The sequence below is a fragment of the Pipistrellus kuhlii genome, unplaced genomic scaffold (assembly GCF_014108245.1).
Source record: "Pipistrellus kuhlii isolate mPipKuh1 unplaced genomic scaffold, mPipKuh1.p scaffold_m20_p_1, whole genome shotgun sequence".
Classification (NCBI taxonomy): Eukaryota; Metazoa; Chordata; class Mammalia; order Chiroptera; family Vespertilionidae; genus Pipistrellus; species Pipistrellus kuhlii.
In genome coordinates, this window is record NW_023425404.1 from 109,266,015 (window position 1) to 109,284,327 (window position 18,313).

General features: G+C 37.1%; 1 protein-coding gene across 1 annotated transcript in view; it reads left to right on the plus strand.

Annotated features, from left to right (window-relative positions):
• MALRD1 (MAM and LDL receptor class A domain containing 1) overlaps nt 1-18,313 on the plus strand; it is a 578,615-nt gene that overhangs the window by 343,620 nt on the left and 216,682 nt on the right. Inside the window, exon 29 of the mRNA XM_036459535.2 lies at nt 11,571-11,754. Coding sequence (XP_036315428.1) covers nt 11,571-11,754 — 184 coding nt within the window. The remainder of the gene's footprint in view (nt 1-11,570; nt 11,755-18,313) is intronic.

The window sequence follows — 18,313 nt, forward strand, 5'->3', positions numbered from 1 at the left end:
GAGGGGTTGGTGCACTAGAGCATTTCACTTTCCATTGTGAAAGTGGGGTGCAACTGGCCCCTTCCTCATGCTCTTCCTCCTCTGATCTCTGCCTCCTGCCTGCCATCCCTCCACGCCCATCGCCCCTCCCCTCTTGATTGGACAAGATAGGGAGGAGGGAGATCTGATAATTTGGGTTACTGTGTAGGTGGCCTCTTTCATCTACTCAAAACAAAGCTCAGCTGCCTGCCTCTGCTGCCACAGCCATGGCCACTACCATCGCCCCTTGGCTGGTATTGGGTTCCCTGGGAGTAGGGGCGCTAACTGTGCACTGAGCAAGCTCCCGCATGCCTCCTTGCTAGCAGGGCTGCTCCAAAGCTAGGGTTTGGTTTACCAGAGCAGTGGGGCAGGGGTGGGGTAAAGGGAGAAGCCAGACACTGGGACCTATGACCTCAGGCACGAAAGGGTTGCCTCTGAGGCTGGAAGCTGGGCCACAGGGAGGCTGAAAGGACAGTTGACAGGTGTGGAGCTCAGCAGAGAGGCCCTGAGGAGGCACCCTGCCCAAAGGCCCAGAGCAGCCAGGGAGCGGGGCCACCACCGTATTTGTTGGGTTAATTTGCATACTCACTCCTGTGGACATCATGAAGTGATGGTCAATTTACATATTTCTCTTATATTATTGTAGTATAGATTTTAAAGGAACTGCAGACAGTTCCTTGTATACCTCACACTCCAGTTTCTCCTATTTTTAATACCTGACATTAGTTTGGCACATTTGCCACAATTAATGAACCAATATATTATGTAAATATAATAGTAACTAAAGCCCATACCTTATTCAAATTTTCTCAATGTTTTCATAATACCAGTTTTCTGTTGCAGTTGTCATGTCTTCTTAGCCTTCACTTGGTTGTAACAGTAGATTTTCCTTGTTTTTGATTACCTTGATAGTTTTGAAAAGTATTGCTCAGATATTTTGTAAAATATCTATCCATCAGTATTTAACCTGGTGTTTTTCTTATTAGATGGGGGAATGATGTTTTGGGGAGTAAGACTACAGAAGCAAAATGCCATTCTTATCACATTATATCAAGGGCATAGACTATAAAAATGTGATATTTCTCTGATAGCAAGCTTTATCACAAGGCTTGAGGTAGTGCTTATCACACTTCTCCACTGCTAAGTTACTTTTTTACCCCCTTTCAAATGATAATCTTTGGAATAAAGTCATACTCTTTAAGGGTGGAGTATCTTTGAAACTCTTCAGTGGGACAGAGTTGTCTATTCTCCTCATCTATTTATTCAACATCTATTTATCTATATGGACTCATCACAGTATATTTCACACTGTGGGTTATAATCCAATACTATCTTATTTATTTTGTTGCTCAAATTATTCCAATTTTGGGTATTGGGAGTTCTTTCAGTTGGCTCCATTGTCCCTTTGATATACCCCAATCATAGTTGGTATTTATTTTTTAAACACTTTTTCATGTTCTGGTGCTAGAAGATGCCCCAAGGCCCATGTTGTATATTTTCTAAGCCACCCATTTTCTCCATGGAGTCCTAATTCCTTTAAAATAAAAATTATTTATATTTATTGTTACAATTATTATAGATGTTCTTCCCTTCTTCTCCATTGACGCCTTTTAGTTTGCAGCTGCCCCACTCTCCAGGCCTTACCCACTCTATTGTCTGTGTCCATGGGTTATACATATATGCATTTGGTTAATATCTTCTCATCCACCCACCCACACTTTCCTTCTGAGATTCCAAAGACTGTTCCATGTTTCTATGTCTCTGGATCTATTTTGTTAATCAGTTTGTTTTGTTCATTAGATTCCACATATGAGTGAGATAATGTGCTACTTGTCTTTCTCTGACTAGCTTATTTCACTTAGCCTAATACTCCCCAGTTCCCTTCATGCTGTCTCAAAATAATTAGTGGCCTGGTGTACAAATTTGTGCGTATTGAAAGGAAATTAATTAGAAGTATTTTAATATTGCAATTCACCCTTTCTCTATAATAGAAGTGCCAACCAAATTCACAATCATTAGTGACATGTGGAAACACACATGTGAGATTGGTGCCAGTGAGAGCTTTATATGTATCCTTTGCATGTATCAGTCAAATTAGCCATATATATAATTTGCTTAATTAGACCTCCTTTCTGGTGTAGCAAAAATTTTCCAACCCAGTGAAGCACCCCAAATTCTCTTTCAGGTAATTGTCAGAAACACAGCAGTAAATATCAACATGAAACAGATTATTATTATAGATCTCACAGGGAGAAAAAAAGGTAAAATATTTAACTGCAGCAGTGCTTGACTATATTCTGCTCAGTGAGAAAACCTGAATTCAGTTTTAAGGTCCATCATTTCTTACTTCTTTTCAGTCAGGTCAGGTTTCTAAATTTTTTAGATCTCCATTTTCCAGCTAATGAAAAGAAAATAGGATTCCACCAAGTCTCCTGTCTACCTACTCTATGACTTCTGTGAGGATCAAATTAGATGAGGCATGGAAAAATGCTTCGCTGACATTTGGTTACAGTAAGAAATGTTTCCACCTGACTATAAAGCAAGTCATGTTCCTGGCTGAAGAAACTGCAAGGAGGCTAGTCATTGCAAGGGAGAGGAAGCTGGGCAATGCTACATGATGTCATTTCCTGACACCCACAGGGACCATTTCCAGGCTGGCAATGGGGTCTCAGCAGCATAGGCTGCAATTTGGTGGCCTGTCATGTGCTGCGATGGTGGTGGGACCAAGTGTTACTTTGACAGCCAGGTCCATGCTGCCATTTCTCTGTAAATGGCAAGTGGGCTTCACAGCAGTTCCTGCATTGAATGTCTGCCCCTGGTGGTCATTGTGCATCATGATGACCAGTTGGACAGTGGAAAGGACACTTATCATATTGGCCTTTTATATATATATATATATATATAGATAGATAGATAGATAGATAGATAGATAGATAGATAGATAGATACATTAGAGGTCCAATGCATAAAGATTCGTGCAAGAATGGGCTTTCCATCCCCTGCCTGCTGGCACTGCCTTCGCTCTGGCTAGAGCTGCCTTTCCACCTTCCCATGCTTCCCAGAGGCCTGGAGTGGCTGGGCCAGTGTGGACTGCCTGTGTCATCACCATGGTGACGATGCAAACATTTCACCCCGCCCCCCACCACTTTTACACTTATATATGCAAATTAACCCACCATCTTTTGTTGGGTTAATTTGCATACCTATTCCTATTGGCTGGTGGGTGTCATGAATGTATGGTCAATTTGCATCTTACTCTTTTATTAGTGTGTGTGTGTGTGTGTGTGTGTGTGTGTGTATACACATACATGTTATTATGAAATCTGGGCACTAGGTGTTCTCCTTGCTAATGGGTTCTATATGCATAATAGATAGGAATTCAATTAAATATCAAGATAGGATATTTTAACATATAGCATATTTTAGCTGATGGAGCTAGAATATATGTGTGTGTGTGCAAACCTATGTGTATACACATATTTATACATATTTCTATATGTAACCATTTGCATCTATGGTAATCTAAATGCGAGCTTATAATGTCTGTACTATAATTCACTGTCACATAGATGATTCTAGCTTTAGTCCTCATTCATCTGTAACCTCTTACTACAAAGGTGATAAACCTGGCCCTCACTATTCTTTTTGCATTTAATTAATTTTTTAATTGTGGAGTACATGTATGTGTGTAGTACCTTCAAACTGTTTACCTATATTCTCATGAGAAACCTATAAACTAGAATACAGTGCTCATATACAGTTCCTTTTTTTTTTATAAAAATTTTTAAAAATATATCTTATTGATTTTTAACAGAGAGAAAGGGAGAGAGATAGAGAGCCAGAAACGTTGATGAGAGAGAAACATCGACCAGCTGCCTCCTGCACACCCTCTACCGGGGATGTGCCTGCAATCAAGGTACATGCCCTTGACCGGAACGAACCCAGGACCCCTCAGTCTGCAGACCGACGCTCTACCACTGAGCCAAAACAGCTTCGGCTACAGTTCCTTTTTGTCTTTATCTTACAGATTCCATTCATTCCAAATTTACTTAGATCAACACCTTTCTCCTTCAACCCATTAGTAAAATTATTTTATACATTAGTAATACATTTAGATTGTTTTGTCACAGTTCACATTCCTTCCTGAGATATTTCAATTTCCTAAATGATTTTTAAATTGCATACATTAATATTTCAGCTGCCTTAATAGATCACAGATATTGCAGCTTAAAATTGAAGTACTGGTTTTTGTGAAGCCTGGCAATCATTCTTACAAGCAATAGGAAAGAAAGACATGCCTGTACAGGAGCTCCCCTATAGCCCATACTCATTGATCTTTCTAGCTCCCTTTTTCCCACACTGCAGGAACTCCCTACCCACCCGCAAACACTGGTATTTAAGAAAACCTATAGAGTCCCAGGTGTTTCACAATTTCTGCTTCTTTTTTTCCTCCCTCCCTTCTTCTTTCTCACTTTCTCTGTTTCTCTCTTTCTTTTTTTCTTCCTTTCTTTCTTTATTTCTTTCTCCCACTTGCTGTTCCTCAAACTAGTTCTATCCAATAATTTCTGTAGTATTTCAAGGTTTATATTTGGTGAGGGAGCTAACAATTATTGCTAATTTGCCATACTTACAATATGATTTTTTATATTATCAACAGTTGACAAAGAATAACAGAGAAATATCCCATTCAATACTGTAACATATCTAGAAATAAATTTCAATAGGTCTGTAACTTATTTATTGACAACTATAAAATTTTAGTCAGTGGCATAAAAAGAGGCCTACAAGAAGATTCACAGGTTATCAAAAGATAAATGATATTTCATGGTAAAATAATTAAATCTTTAAATATTTCAGTTATTCATTAAATTATTCTAAAATTCATGTGAAAGAATGAATGTATGAGAAAGCCAAAAGAATAAAAATAATAGTAAGGATGAAAATGTGACTATTATAATATAACATTAAGACTTAACTGACTCAAGCATACAAACCTTACATCTCTCTAACATATCTTTACGCTCCTGATGGTTCAAAGAAGTTCTTTTAACCATTTGTTTAGGGTAGGTCTACTAAAGACAAATTCTTTTATTTTTCCTTTGTTTAGAAAAAGCCTGGGAAGAAGGGGTCTTGGGCCCTTGGGGCCTAATTTGTGTGGCCATCTAAGCTCTCTATTTGGCCTTTGCTGTTGGGGTGGGCAGTCAGACTGTATTTTCTATGGTGCTTGGATGTTGTAGAACAATTATTATTGAAATGATTTCTTTCTGCTAGACTTCCTCTCTTGGTCCTTTGGCTAAGATAGAGCAGTCTGTGCCTGTTGAAATTCCACATTGCCAGATTCTCATGTTCGTTTTGGAATATGTCATACAAAAGAAAATTTAGAAAACTCACAAGCTGTGGTTCCTTGAGTCCTGAAATCTCTGATTAGTCTGCCTTCTCTCCACTTTTTAGAATCTTTTAAATAAAACCTTAATATGCAAATAGACCAAATGGCAGAATGACTGGTAGCTATGACACACACTGACCACCAGAGGGCATATGCTTAATGCAGGAATTGCCCCCTGGTGGTCAGTGCAAGCGCTGCCCAGCCTGAAGTTGGGATTATGCCTGGTGAGTGCAGCGGTGGTGACAGGAGTCTGACTGCTGGTTTAGGCCTGGGAAGTGGGCCTGAGCCAGCAGTTGGACATTCTCTGAGAGGTCCTGGACTGCAAGAGGGTGCAGGCTGGGCTGAGAGAAGCACCCCAACCCCCAGTGCACGAATGTCAAGCACTGGGCCTCTAATATTTATATAAAACTGAATATAATGTACAGGAATTTAAGAAAAATATGAAAATTAAGTCCACTGAGATATTCCCAAAGCAAAATGTAGTAAGTTAATAAATATGATATTGATGGAGGAATACAGATAAGACTGAAATGGGAACTCTAAAAACAGATTCACAATATGATAAAGAGAAAAACAGTTGGGAAGAGTTGTTGAACAACTGGTTTTAGATAAATAATTTCAAGAAAAGTTATATATTCACCTCAAACATATGAAACTAAAAATTCAAATGGCTATATAGTACTTTATTATATATATATATATATATATATATATATATATATATATATATATATATATATATATCTACAACTAGAAGTGGCTATACCATTTTACTATTTCTTACCACTGTTCTTTACATGACCCAAAGGGAAAGAAGGGAATAAATTATAAGACAAACACACTGAAAAAAACAGATAAGCGCCATCCTAGATAATAAAAGCACAACAACCATAATGGCAGAACGACCAGAACAACAAGTCAACCAGTTACTATGAGGTGCATTGACCACCTCTTGGCCCCTTTGCCCAGCCAGTGGGCTCTGATAACTGATGGCAAATGGGGAACCAGGGAGGGTGGTGGGGGATGTGGGCAGCGCCAGGCCAAGGTCCCTACCCACTGGACACCACAACACAGAAGGCTACGGGCAGCAGGGGGCTGCAGCTGGCGCGAGCGGGCAGGAATGGTCGCCCTCTTGGTCTCTCCCTCTGCTGTCAGGCTCCTATTGCTGGATGGCAAACGAGGAATGGGGGTGGAGGCAGGGAACTGTGTGTAGGTATGGTCCCTAGGCCTACCCTACAATTAAGGTAGGCCTAGGGACCATACCTACACACAATTTTGTGTGCCAGGCCTCTAATATAACATGAAAGTGTTAATATGCATAATAGATGGGAATTCAATTAAAATTGTATGAAAAGTTAAATTATAAGAGAGTATTTTTCCAATTTTTCCAATTTAAACATTTTGTATTAATGTGTATTTTTAATTATGGTTAGTGTGGTTAATGACTTTTTCTACATGTACTGCCTTGAGTTCTTGAATTTAATATCCATATGATAAAAGAGTGGGCAGTGGCAAAGATGTGACTTTGAATTGAGATATCATTCTTTCTCAATTTAAAAAGTTAAAAACAGAATATTAAGTAAATAAATAAAGCACTGATGTGTGTGACACAAACATTTGAGAATTTATATGTAAATACTTTTTAAAAATTGCTCTGTTTTGTACTTCTGTAGTAATTTTATAGTTATTTACTTTTTAAAAATATATATTTTATTGATTTTTTTACAGAGAGGAAGGGAGAGAGATAGAGAGTTAGAAACATCAATGAGAGAGAGTCATCGATCAGCTGCCTCCTGCACACCTCTACTGGGAATGTGCCCGCAATCAAGGTACATGCCCTTGACAGGAATCAAACCTGGGACCCTTCAGTCCGCAGACCAATGCTCTACCACTGAGCCAAACCAATTTCGGCTATAGTTATTTACTTTTATGATTCTCTCCTATTAGATTAATACCATCACATGGTAGACACCCGTTCCCCCCTACCACCACCTTTTTGTTCCTGATATGTAACATAGTATTTGGATCTGTATGAACATCAAATGTTTGCTAAATAAATGAATGACTGGATGGATTTATTTATTTAACAATCATTTGCTAAATAAATGAATGACTGGATGCATATAATAAATAAGTATGCATTGCACATTTGGATAAATGCTTTTGGTAACTTTGGGGATAAGATTTTATATATTATGTATAAAAGTGGAGAATAACAAGTAAATAAAATGATATTCTCCAATAACACATCAGTAAGTTAATCCATAGTTGGTTTTAAAAAGAATTTATCTTTGTTTTCTTTCACTAACACATAAAATGACAATTAATGTATTATTCAAATAGCTATAATAATAAAAGCATAATATGCTAATTAGACCAGACACCTTTTTCGGACGACCTTCTGGAGGAAGCCAGGTTCCTGGGTGCTGGCAGCCAGGGGAAGGAAGGCCTGCTCTCCCATGAATTTCATGCATCGGGCCTTTAGTCTTTTTTATTAAAAAGCCAGTTGTAAGATTTAAGGAATGGTTCTTCTTTTATTTATTAAAGTGATTACACAATCTTCTTTGATGATTTTTGTTGAAAATCTTTTGAGACATGGTTGATGAGTGGCTCTATTAACTTCAGAAGCAGGTTGAAAGGAAAAATTAGCAAAGTGAATTAAATTTGCAACTTAAGACTGACTTTATGAATATCCTTGCTTGTTATATAGCTATGTGTCAGACAGAACCCTTCTACTCTAATCTTTAACTTAACTAATCATTCCTTTGATTCCAAATCACTGAGATATCACCAAGAGGCAAAGACTATCCTTGAAAATGGCTTCTCTTCTTTAGCCATCAGAAAGATCCAAAGCTCCAGTAAGCATGTGTGGATTTTTCATCTTCATGCAGAAGTTATGAGTCTCTGTTTGTAAAGGTTTGTTGTTGTTTTGGAAAGTATGTTGAAAGATCTACCTTAGTTGCTTTGTGAAGTTAATTTTAGATGAAGTGATACGGAGTTCTACTTTCTCTTTGTAACTCAGCAGAGAAAGAGCCACTTTATTGATCTGTGTCTCCCTCAGCAGAACAGGAGTCAATGATATTTATTAACAGTAGATCCCTAAAACATGAAACTAAATGCATAACTCCTTTGGATATCTTTTTCAAACATTTCTCTTTATTCTTTATATGTTTCAGAGTTGTATGCTATAAATCTGTTGAAATATCTTCCTTTATTTCCTGAATGCCATTACATTAAATATTCTTTATTCTATTGTTTGGTTATAAATTTCAAAGCCAGTTTTTCTTGTGAATTCATCATAAGAACACAGTACTGGAGCCTGAGATATTAATTACTTGAGGCTAACCATAAACAAAATGTAATATATGTATGTATGCATATAGTTATCTTTCTTGTATTTATTATCATGCTTTATTAAACATCTAATTCCCAGAAATAGTCTAAGCTCAAAATTATCAAAGAAAATTGTAGACAAAGACTTGTCCTTGAGCTTAACTAGTTTATATTTTGTTTTACTGTAGGCATCATTTTTTATCATTAGGTTTATGTTATACGTCATGTCATGTTATATGTACTACATTAGGATTATTCAGATATCATAATATTATACTACTAGTAGACCAATCTTAGACATTTAGAGGAGATATTTATATAAGTCTCTTAGAAATTAATTTCTTTATAAATAAAGAATTTGGTATAGAAATAGTTATAGTTAGTGCTCATATAATAATAATATCATAATAGAATTTTAAGTAATCAAAATAATAGAATAATAGGGTTTTTGAAATCTGACAGAATTTAGGAATTGTCACTTTTCACCCATACTCAATATACTCCACAGTTCCTTTATCATATCCATCAAGGATAAATGATTTTACCTATAGTCCTCCTTTCATTTCTTTTTTCCTTTCCTTCTCTAAGTTACTTCAGCTCTTTAAAGGAAAGTGCAGTCTTAATAATTAAAAATATGAATAGAAGTTTGAAGGAATTGCCAGAGCTATAAGTCCCAGATTTCTATAAACTGTTCAGATTCCATAAGATATAAACAAATTTTTGTATACATGAAAGGAGAGGTGGATTGAATTGAGTAGGATATATTTTTAAAATGTGTTTTTATTGATTCAGAAAGGAAGATCAAGGGAAAGAAAGATAGAAGCATCAATGATGAGAGAGAATCATTGATTGGCTGCCTCATGCATGCCCCACACTGGGGATCAAGGCTGAAACCCAAGCATGTGGCCCAACCAGAAAACAAACCATGAACTCCTGGTTCTTTGGTTTATGCTCCACCATTGAACCCTGCTGGCCAGATGGATGGATAGATAGATAGATAGATAGATAGATAGATAGATAGATAGATAGATGACTATCACATCTGAAACAACCAAACGGACAACTGAACAGGCTGTGTGGGGTGACCGGGCTGGCAGGTAGGTTAGTGAGGGATGACCAAACAACTGAGCAGCAGGCTGCACTGGAGCAAAAAGGCCCACAAGGGGGGGAGGAGGGGGGGATTTAGCAGTGACCAGGCTGGCAGGTGGGGGCAGTGAGGGGCAACCAAATGACTGAGCAGCAGGCTGTGTGGGGCTACCAGGCCCCCAGGAGCTACTGGTGGGAGTGCAGTGAGGGGCAATCAGGCTGCTGGGGGGGGGGGTAGTTGGGGGTGACCAGGCCAGCAGGTGAGGCAGCTAAGGACAATCAGGCAGCCAGGTAGGTGAGCAGTTAGGAGCCAGTGGTCCTGGATTGTGAGAGGAATGTCCGACTTTTGGTTTAGGATCAAGCCTAAACTGGCAGTCAGACATCTTCAGAGAGGTCCCAGATTGAGGAGGGTGCAGGCTGGCTGAGGGAATGCCTCCCCCCCGCAACCCTGTGAAATAATTTTGTGCACCTGGCCTCTAGTCTATAATAATAAAAGTATAATATGCTAGTTAGACCAGACATCCTTCCAGACAACCTTCTGGATGAAGCCAGGGTTTTGAGGGAAGCCTGGATCCCAGGTGCCAGAGGGAAGCCAGTGCCAGCAGCTGGGGGAAGGAAGGCCTACTCTTGCATGAATTAAATTTGGCCTCTAGTTTTTTAATAATGGCGTCTCTGAAAATACCAAAACAAAGTTATTGTGACTTCTGCTAGTATTGCTTTTAGGAAACACTGCAGTAGATTAATATGTCTGTTTTGATGATGTGTCATATTTTCCCATGTTTAAGATGCCCCCCACTTTTCCAACCCCAAATTAAGAAATAAATATTTTAAACATTTTGCTGGTTGTCCTCTAAAGGCCTTCTTCTTTTTTGGCATCTTAGGGAATTCCTTTTGTCTTCTCCACTGTCTGAGCATACATTCAGTGGGAGGACATCCAACTTGTCTCCCTGCAGCTCGCTTTCCTTGCTCTTTTACAAGCTGATAACAATCAGTTTGAATTTTTCAGAGTAAGACAATCACTTACCACTACTTTTCTTTTATATTTTTTGACATCTTTTTGGGCTCAGAATGTTCTGGTCCCTGTTGCATCTCTGCACTCTCCACCTCCACCTCCAATTACAGCAAGCGTGTCAAACTCAAAGGCTAACATAGGCCAAATAAATGAGGCATGCTGCCTGTTGGCCATGAGTTTGACATGCTAGAATTACAGCATCAGCTGACATCAGTAATAATAAGGCTCATGATTGGTGAAGCCTGTTTGACAAGGCTCCTTCTTCAGCTGACTTCAATCTATAATAATGCCCCTCAATTTTCAGTCTAATGAGTTTAGAAAAAAAAAAATAACATTTTGTACACGGAAAAATACAGTAATATCTATATCACCAGAGGCCTGGTAGGATCCCTTGGCCTGGCTGGCAATAAGGACCGGCCAGGAGGGAGGGGCTGTGGGACAATGGCCAGCTATAGGAAGTGGCTGTGGGGGCACAGTGACCACCAAGGGGCAGCTCCTACATTGAGTGTGGTGGGCCAGTGCACGTCATAGCAACCAGTCGACCAGTCATTCATTTGATCACTTAGTTTTTTTATAGATAGATAGATAGATAGATAGATAAATAGATAGATAGATAATCAGAGTTTCAATGTTTTTAAATTGAGTTTTCACAGATGAAATGACTGGAGGGTATTTTTTTTGTTCTTTTTCTATTGTGTTTAATTATTTCTCTTATGTAAACTATTTTACTTTCAGACAGAGAAAGGACTATCAAAAGTATGGCAAGACAGTAAGCAGACTTCTGGTGATCAGTGGCAAAAGGCTGTCATCCTGCTAGGAAAATTAAGAAATTTTGAAGTTATATTCCAAGGTATCAGAACAAGGGATTTAGGAGGAGGAGCTGCAATTGATGACATTGAATTTAAAAACTGCACGACTGGTAAGTTTCTGGAAAGCATTTTCATTTGGAAGCACACTTATAATCTAGCCCTTTTGTCTTATATTTCATATTTATAAAGTGTTCTTCTGCTATATGTTCTGTACATAAATAAAAATAAATTTATAATTTGATTTTATAATTATTTAACCTACACTTACATGTTAAGAGGTTGTATTTTCTTCACTTGTTAATTGCTCAAGTAATGTCTTTTTTTCCTTTCACACATTTCCTTTCTAACATGCAGAAGTGTTCTCCTTTGAATTATTTTCAACATAATTTAAAGTGTAGACCTAATACTTATATAAATATTTATCTACTTTAAATAATTTAAGATGAATCTTCTTGATTAGAAAACTAGTAGTTGGTGAACATATGAGAAATAAGTTCAACTAGGTTCAATTCAAGCAGGACTTGAGTTGAAGTCTATGCCTAAGGAATTTAAGAAGCCACTCTAGCAAGTGAACAGCAACTTACAAAACTCTGCTATTTATCATGCTTCTAAATGTAAAGTCTAACTTTACATAGATTTTTCTTAGAAAAGTACCTAGAAAATGTATAAAATAATTATAAATACACTTGCACATTTTCACAATTGGCATAGCTCTTTCTGAGGAATTATTCCATCTGCTTTCCAAAGTAGTGGTGTGAGATATGCACTGCTAATGAGAGATATGTCTCCTGTGATTTTCTACATGGTATAACTTAGAGGTAAGACCTGGGACTGAGAGCTAAACTTGAATGCTATTTAATTATATTGTTGCTTTCATATTAAAATATGACTTCACTGAGGCAGTTAAAAAATATGACTTTAGGTTTTTGTGATGTTGAACCATCTGCTCTTTTTATGACCAGGGCTGCTCCAAAGAATTCTGCTTAGAATTCAGTTCTATAGTTCGATTTCCCCCATTACGTTTCTTGGAACATGTTACAGAAAGTCAGAATCCATGCCCAGATGATATGGAGCACAGAGCTCCCTGTATCTGTGTCAAATAGGAGTCAGGGTTGTCTGGCTTAGAGGAGTCTGGGAGAGGATGCTGGCTGACAGAAAGGAATTATAATCATGCAAAGATATCTTAGAGGTCACAATGTGCTACTTCAGCTCCTCCTTAGTAACTTTCCTAGAAATATGGTAAATTTCTATTACAGTTGTCACTCAATCTATATGTGTTTCTAGCAACTTAAACATTTTTTTCAAAGCATTTTTGGAAAATTTTAGAAAAAAAGAAGCTTTATTAAACAAGAGAGATATCTTTCTTCTCAAGGGAAGCAGAATGATTCCTAGGTAGTTTGATTCAGGACAAAGGAAAACGAAAAATTCCCTTCTGCAGCACTTGGCTTCCTTCTATGCTGTCTTCAGTCTTCACTCACTCTGCTCCTGGATATGTAAATTAACTGCCATATTGGTTGGATTAATTTGTATACTAGTTCCTGATTGGCTCATGGGTGTGGCTTGTGGGTATAGCAGAGGTATGGTCAATTTGCAAGTTTCTCTTTTATTAGATAGGATTTTGTTCAGTTCAATCCAATGCTTAATTTACTGAGTAATTTTATATATGTGTGTAAATATATATATTTACTTTACAGAGAGAAGGTAGAGAGATAGAGCTAGAAATGTCAATGGGAGAAAAACATCAACCAGCTGCCTCTTGCACACCCCCTACCGAGGATATGCCCGCAACCAAGGTACATGCCCTTGACCAGAATCGAACCTGGGACCTTTCAGTCCGCAGACTGATGCTCTACCACTGAGCCAAACCGGCTTCGGCTCTTTTTTTTTTTTTTAATATATTTTATTGATTTTTTACAGAGAGGAAGGGAGAGAGATAGACAGCTAGAACGTCTATGAGAGAGAAACATCAACCAGCTGCCTCTTGCACATCCCATACCGGGGATGTGCCCGCAACCAAGGTACATGCCCTTGACTGGAATCGAACCCAGGATCTTTCAGCCCACAGACCGATGCTTGACCGCTGAGCCAAACAGGTTTTGGCCTGAGTAATTCTTTAATATATATTTAGTGACAAACTATTATAGTTCTTTCTATGTCATAAATGATAAAGGCAATTGTGGTCACTTGTATGTGAATGTAGTCAATTGTATATTAAATATATTTTAGGAAAAATTAATTGTCTTTAATAGACCAGCTTGATACAAATAATGAGGTTTTTCAAATTATATATGAATCAAAATAGAAAGAAAAAAAGCATTATGTAAAAGTTTACCAAACTAAGCATGGAACTAAAAAACAATGATCTATATTAGTTTGTTTTTAATAATTAATCATCACACATATAATTATTTTTTAAATTTTAATTTAATATTATTTTGTCATCAAATGTATCTCCTCTATGTCCACTTCATATAGCAATAAACTGTCAGTGCTATGAAGTATGGATAATGAGAAAAAGTTTAGAATATGTTACCCTAAGTTGTGCTTTTCTATTACAATTTAGAAGAAGAAAATAATAGTTGATAAAACACCCTAAAATCAGAGAAGCACTATAGAATGGTAATTAAGAACAAGGAGTCTTGAATCAAACTCTCCGAGTGTGGGATCTAGTTCTTCTACTGTCTACCTTGGGTGTGTTTGAGCATGTGTTTTTTCACTTTGCCTTAGTTTTGTTATCAATAAAATGGGGATAGTAGTAATGAAACTTCCATCATAGATTGCTTTGAGTATGAAATATGATAATATAAATGAAGCACTTAGAATAGTCTTGCATTTAGTAAAATTTATATACTTTTCTAGAGGCTCGATGCATGGATGGGGTCTGGCCAACCTGCCACTATCAGGGCCACTGGCAGTTGGCCAGCCAGCCCCACCCAGTGGTCAAACTCCCAGCTGAACACCCAGTAAAGGGAACAATTTGCATAATATTAGCCTTGTATTACATAGGATTGCTGTAATAATCATCATTATTATTTATTATGTCATGCTTTCAAATAGTGCTCTATTCCCTGTATTAGCAAATCAACTTATATCTTATATAAATAATTTGTCTGATAATATTTCATCAATAAATCATTGCTGTTTCCCATTTGAAATGAAAGTTAAAATGGCAATCTTAATTTCTCTGTCACTTCCTGCCAATCACAAACGACTGCTATTATATGATAACATTTATATGTAATGTACAGAATAGCAGATGTATAGAGATAGAAAGTAGATTAGTGGTTACTTAGGGCTGAAAAAGTATGGATTTAAAGAATGACTGTTATTGAGTATGGGTTTCTTTAAGGGTTGAAAAAATGTTCTAATTTTTATGGTGATTGATACACAACTTCATAAATGTACTAAAACCATTACATTTTAAATTTTATATGGATTAACTTAGTGGAATATAAATTGTACATTATAAATCAATAAAGCTCTTAAAAATAAAAAAAAATGAGGGATAATTCTGGAGTGATGGTAGTGGTGGTGTTATAATAGCTTTTGGATTTTTCAAAGTCCTCATATCAAAACACTCAGAGTACCTAGTAAGCAAAGTCAATAAGCATTGAAACGTACAAAACCTACAAGCTACAGGAGACAAACTGGCAACAGCCTCAAGACCTGTGTGCTATTTATGTCTACAAAAGAGAAAGCAGAAGAATCACAATAGAGCCAACAGGCATACATTCACTAGAAAATCAGTTAGACAGTTTGAAAATGGCAGCTAAAATTGGGAGGGATTTTACCCACTTTGAGAATGAGTGGGCCCAAGTGTTCTATGGGAGTTGGTGGGACTGGAGCAGTCCAGATACAGTGAACTCTCAAAATGAATTCACCAAGATTCCTCTTCAGTACAGCAGCCCATGTTCAAAACCAATACAAAAACAAAACAAAACAAAAACAAAAACAAAAAACAATGAAAAAACAAATCAAGCACCACTGGGAGTAAATTCAAAATTGAGTAGACCAGAGATAGATGAAAGAGAACACTACATCCAAGTGGTAGAGGAGAAATAAGTCAGGAAATCTCAAATGCAAGTCATCATATTTGTATACATTATTTAAGTTCTATAGACTTTGATACTATTCACCTAACATTTTTCATATCATTTTAGAGTTTCAGTTTCCTTGTTTGCAAAATGACAGGATCATAATAGACCATCTCTGAGATTTTCATAGAATTGACAATTCTAGAACCCAGCATATTTTTCTTACTGAAAAATATATCATTTGACAAATCGATAATTTAATTTATTATTATTTTTTAGTTTTTAAATACATTTATTGGGGTGACATCCTATATAATAAAACCTTAATATGCAAATCAACCAAATGCAGAAGGATCAGCCAGCAGAATGACTGGTCACTATGATGCATTCTGACCACCAGGGGGCAGACTGGCAATGGTAATTGCCAAGGGGCAGCACCAAGCCACCAGCAAGGTGAATGCCAGTGGCGGCCCCCCAATCGCCCCACCCACAAGTTGCCCCACAGATGTCTCTGATCACTGGCCAAGCCTAGGGACCTTACCCTATATATTGGGAAGAGTCTCTTAGATTTAAAAATTAAAACCTGGCCAAGGTACTCTAAGACTGAAAAAACAGGATCTTGCAGGAATGACATACATGGACTCTGGCTTGCATATTTTGTGGTCAGCCCTAATTCTGACACTTATAACTGTGTGACAAAGCCAATTACTTCTCTCTGCTTCAGCTTTTCCACCCATAAGATGGGGGAAATGGTACTACTGCCTCAGAAGAATCATGTTATGCATTAGTTTTTATAATTAGGGCAAAGAAAAAAAAATGTAACTGCCCATACAACAACAAGATGCCTTACATCTGCATGAAAAGTATGGTTATTGGTACATGCACTGTCCCAGATTGTGAGGGGGATGTCTGACTGCTGATTTAGACCCCAGTACCTCCCCAGGGGTCTCAGATTGCAAGAGTGCAGACTGGGCTGAGGGACTCCTCACACCTCCACCGCTTGTGCATGAATTTCATGCACCGGGCCTCTAGTTGGTTAATAAAGTTATATAGGATTCAATTCTATGATTACATTATCTGTATATTCATGGTGTGTTTACCACCAAAGTCAAATCTTGTCACTCTTAATTTGGCCCCCAATAGGCTTTACAACCCTCTCTTTCCTCTGATAACCATCATATTGTTGTCTGTGTCTATGAATTTTTGCTTGTTTACTTTTCTTGTTTGCTCATTTGTTACTTTCAATTTTAGATCCCACATATGAGTGAAAGTGTATACATGATTCTTGACTATTTCTGTCTGACTTGTTCCACGAGATCAAAGTTTAAAATTGATTAAGAATAAAAGTGGAAGAAGATAAAGATAAAGATATATATATCTCCTTTATCTACTTTGCCTGCAGATAAAAAAAGCTGTTTGAGCTTCATATTTATTTTTTACTTTCCATTAAAAAACTTACAATTGAATTTAAAATAGAATATTTAATACATGGCTATAATAAGATAGATATAGTCTTCTTATTTCTTTGCATTCTGGTACTATCTTCAATTTACTATCAAATTTATTGTACTTTTTTCAAAAAGAAAAATGAGACCAAAGAATAGATATACTATCCTTTTGTCTGCCCATAGAAACATTAAAAAGCATATCTCCATTTTGGACAAGTTAACAAGGTAGCAAGTAATTTAGTTATAAAAAAATAAGTGAAAGTTTATGAAATTGGTAAATCTTTTTTAAAAATTCAAACCGATTTTAAAATAGCTTGCACAAAAATCATAAATGCAACTACCATTCTGTAGAGCAGAGAAATAGGAGGATAATTTATATGAAAAGAAAAGGAATATTCCATCATTGTAATTATAAATGTGATACTTTTAAATTTAAATGTTTAATCAATTTTCAATCAGAACATTATTAAGTATAGTAATTTACACCTGATTCTCATTGTGTTTACTATTAATACTATTGTAAATAGCATTTCTGTTGGTTCTGGCACAAGACCACTGTTCAAGTCCTAGCTTACCCATTTGCTGTCTGCTCTGTGGTTTTGGGCATAACCTTCCTTTGTCTCATTTTCTCAGCTAGGAAATTGAACTGACAATGCTTCCATCCGATAGAGTTCTTAAAGGATTAAATCATTAACTTTAAGTAAAGTGCTTTGAAGAATGCATGAGATATAACAAGCACTAAAAATCTGTTGGCTAAAACTAAAAATGAGCAACAAAAGCAAAAGACTTGACATTGTTTTAGCACAATACTTTTTATGTCCATGTTTAAGATCAGGTTCTGTTCTACTGAGAGGTTCAGCAAACAATTAATGATTGCATAGGTGGAGGGACGCTCTGTACCATGCACTATGCCCAACTCCTCAGAGCAGTGGCGAAATGCATGTCGTTCACAGTGTTTGCTTTATTTATTTTTCTATTTCACCTTTTTAAGATCCTTTCCTGACTCCTGGCATTTCTTCTTCTCCCCCCATGTGCTCCCCCACCATCCCAACCATCTTATATTTCCAGGACTGGTCTGTGAACTGTCTCCAAGACACTGGTAAACCTGGTGACTCATGTGGGAGCCAATAATGATATAAGATGTTGCCTTTTCTACTGAAAAACCTAGGAAATTCAATTGAATGATG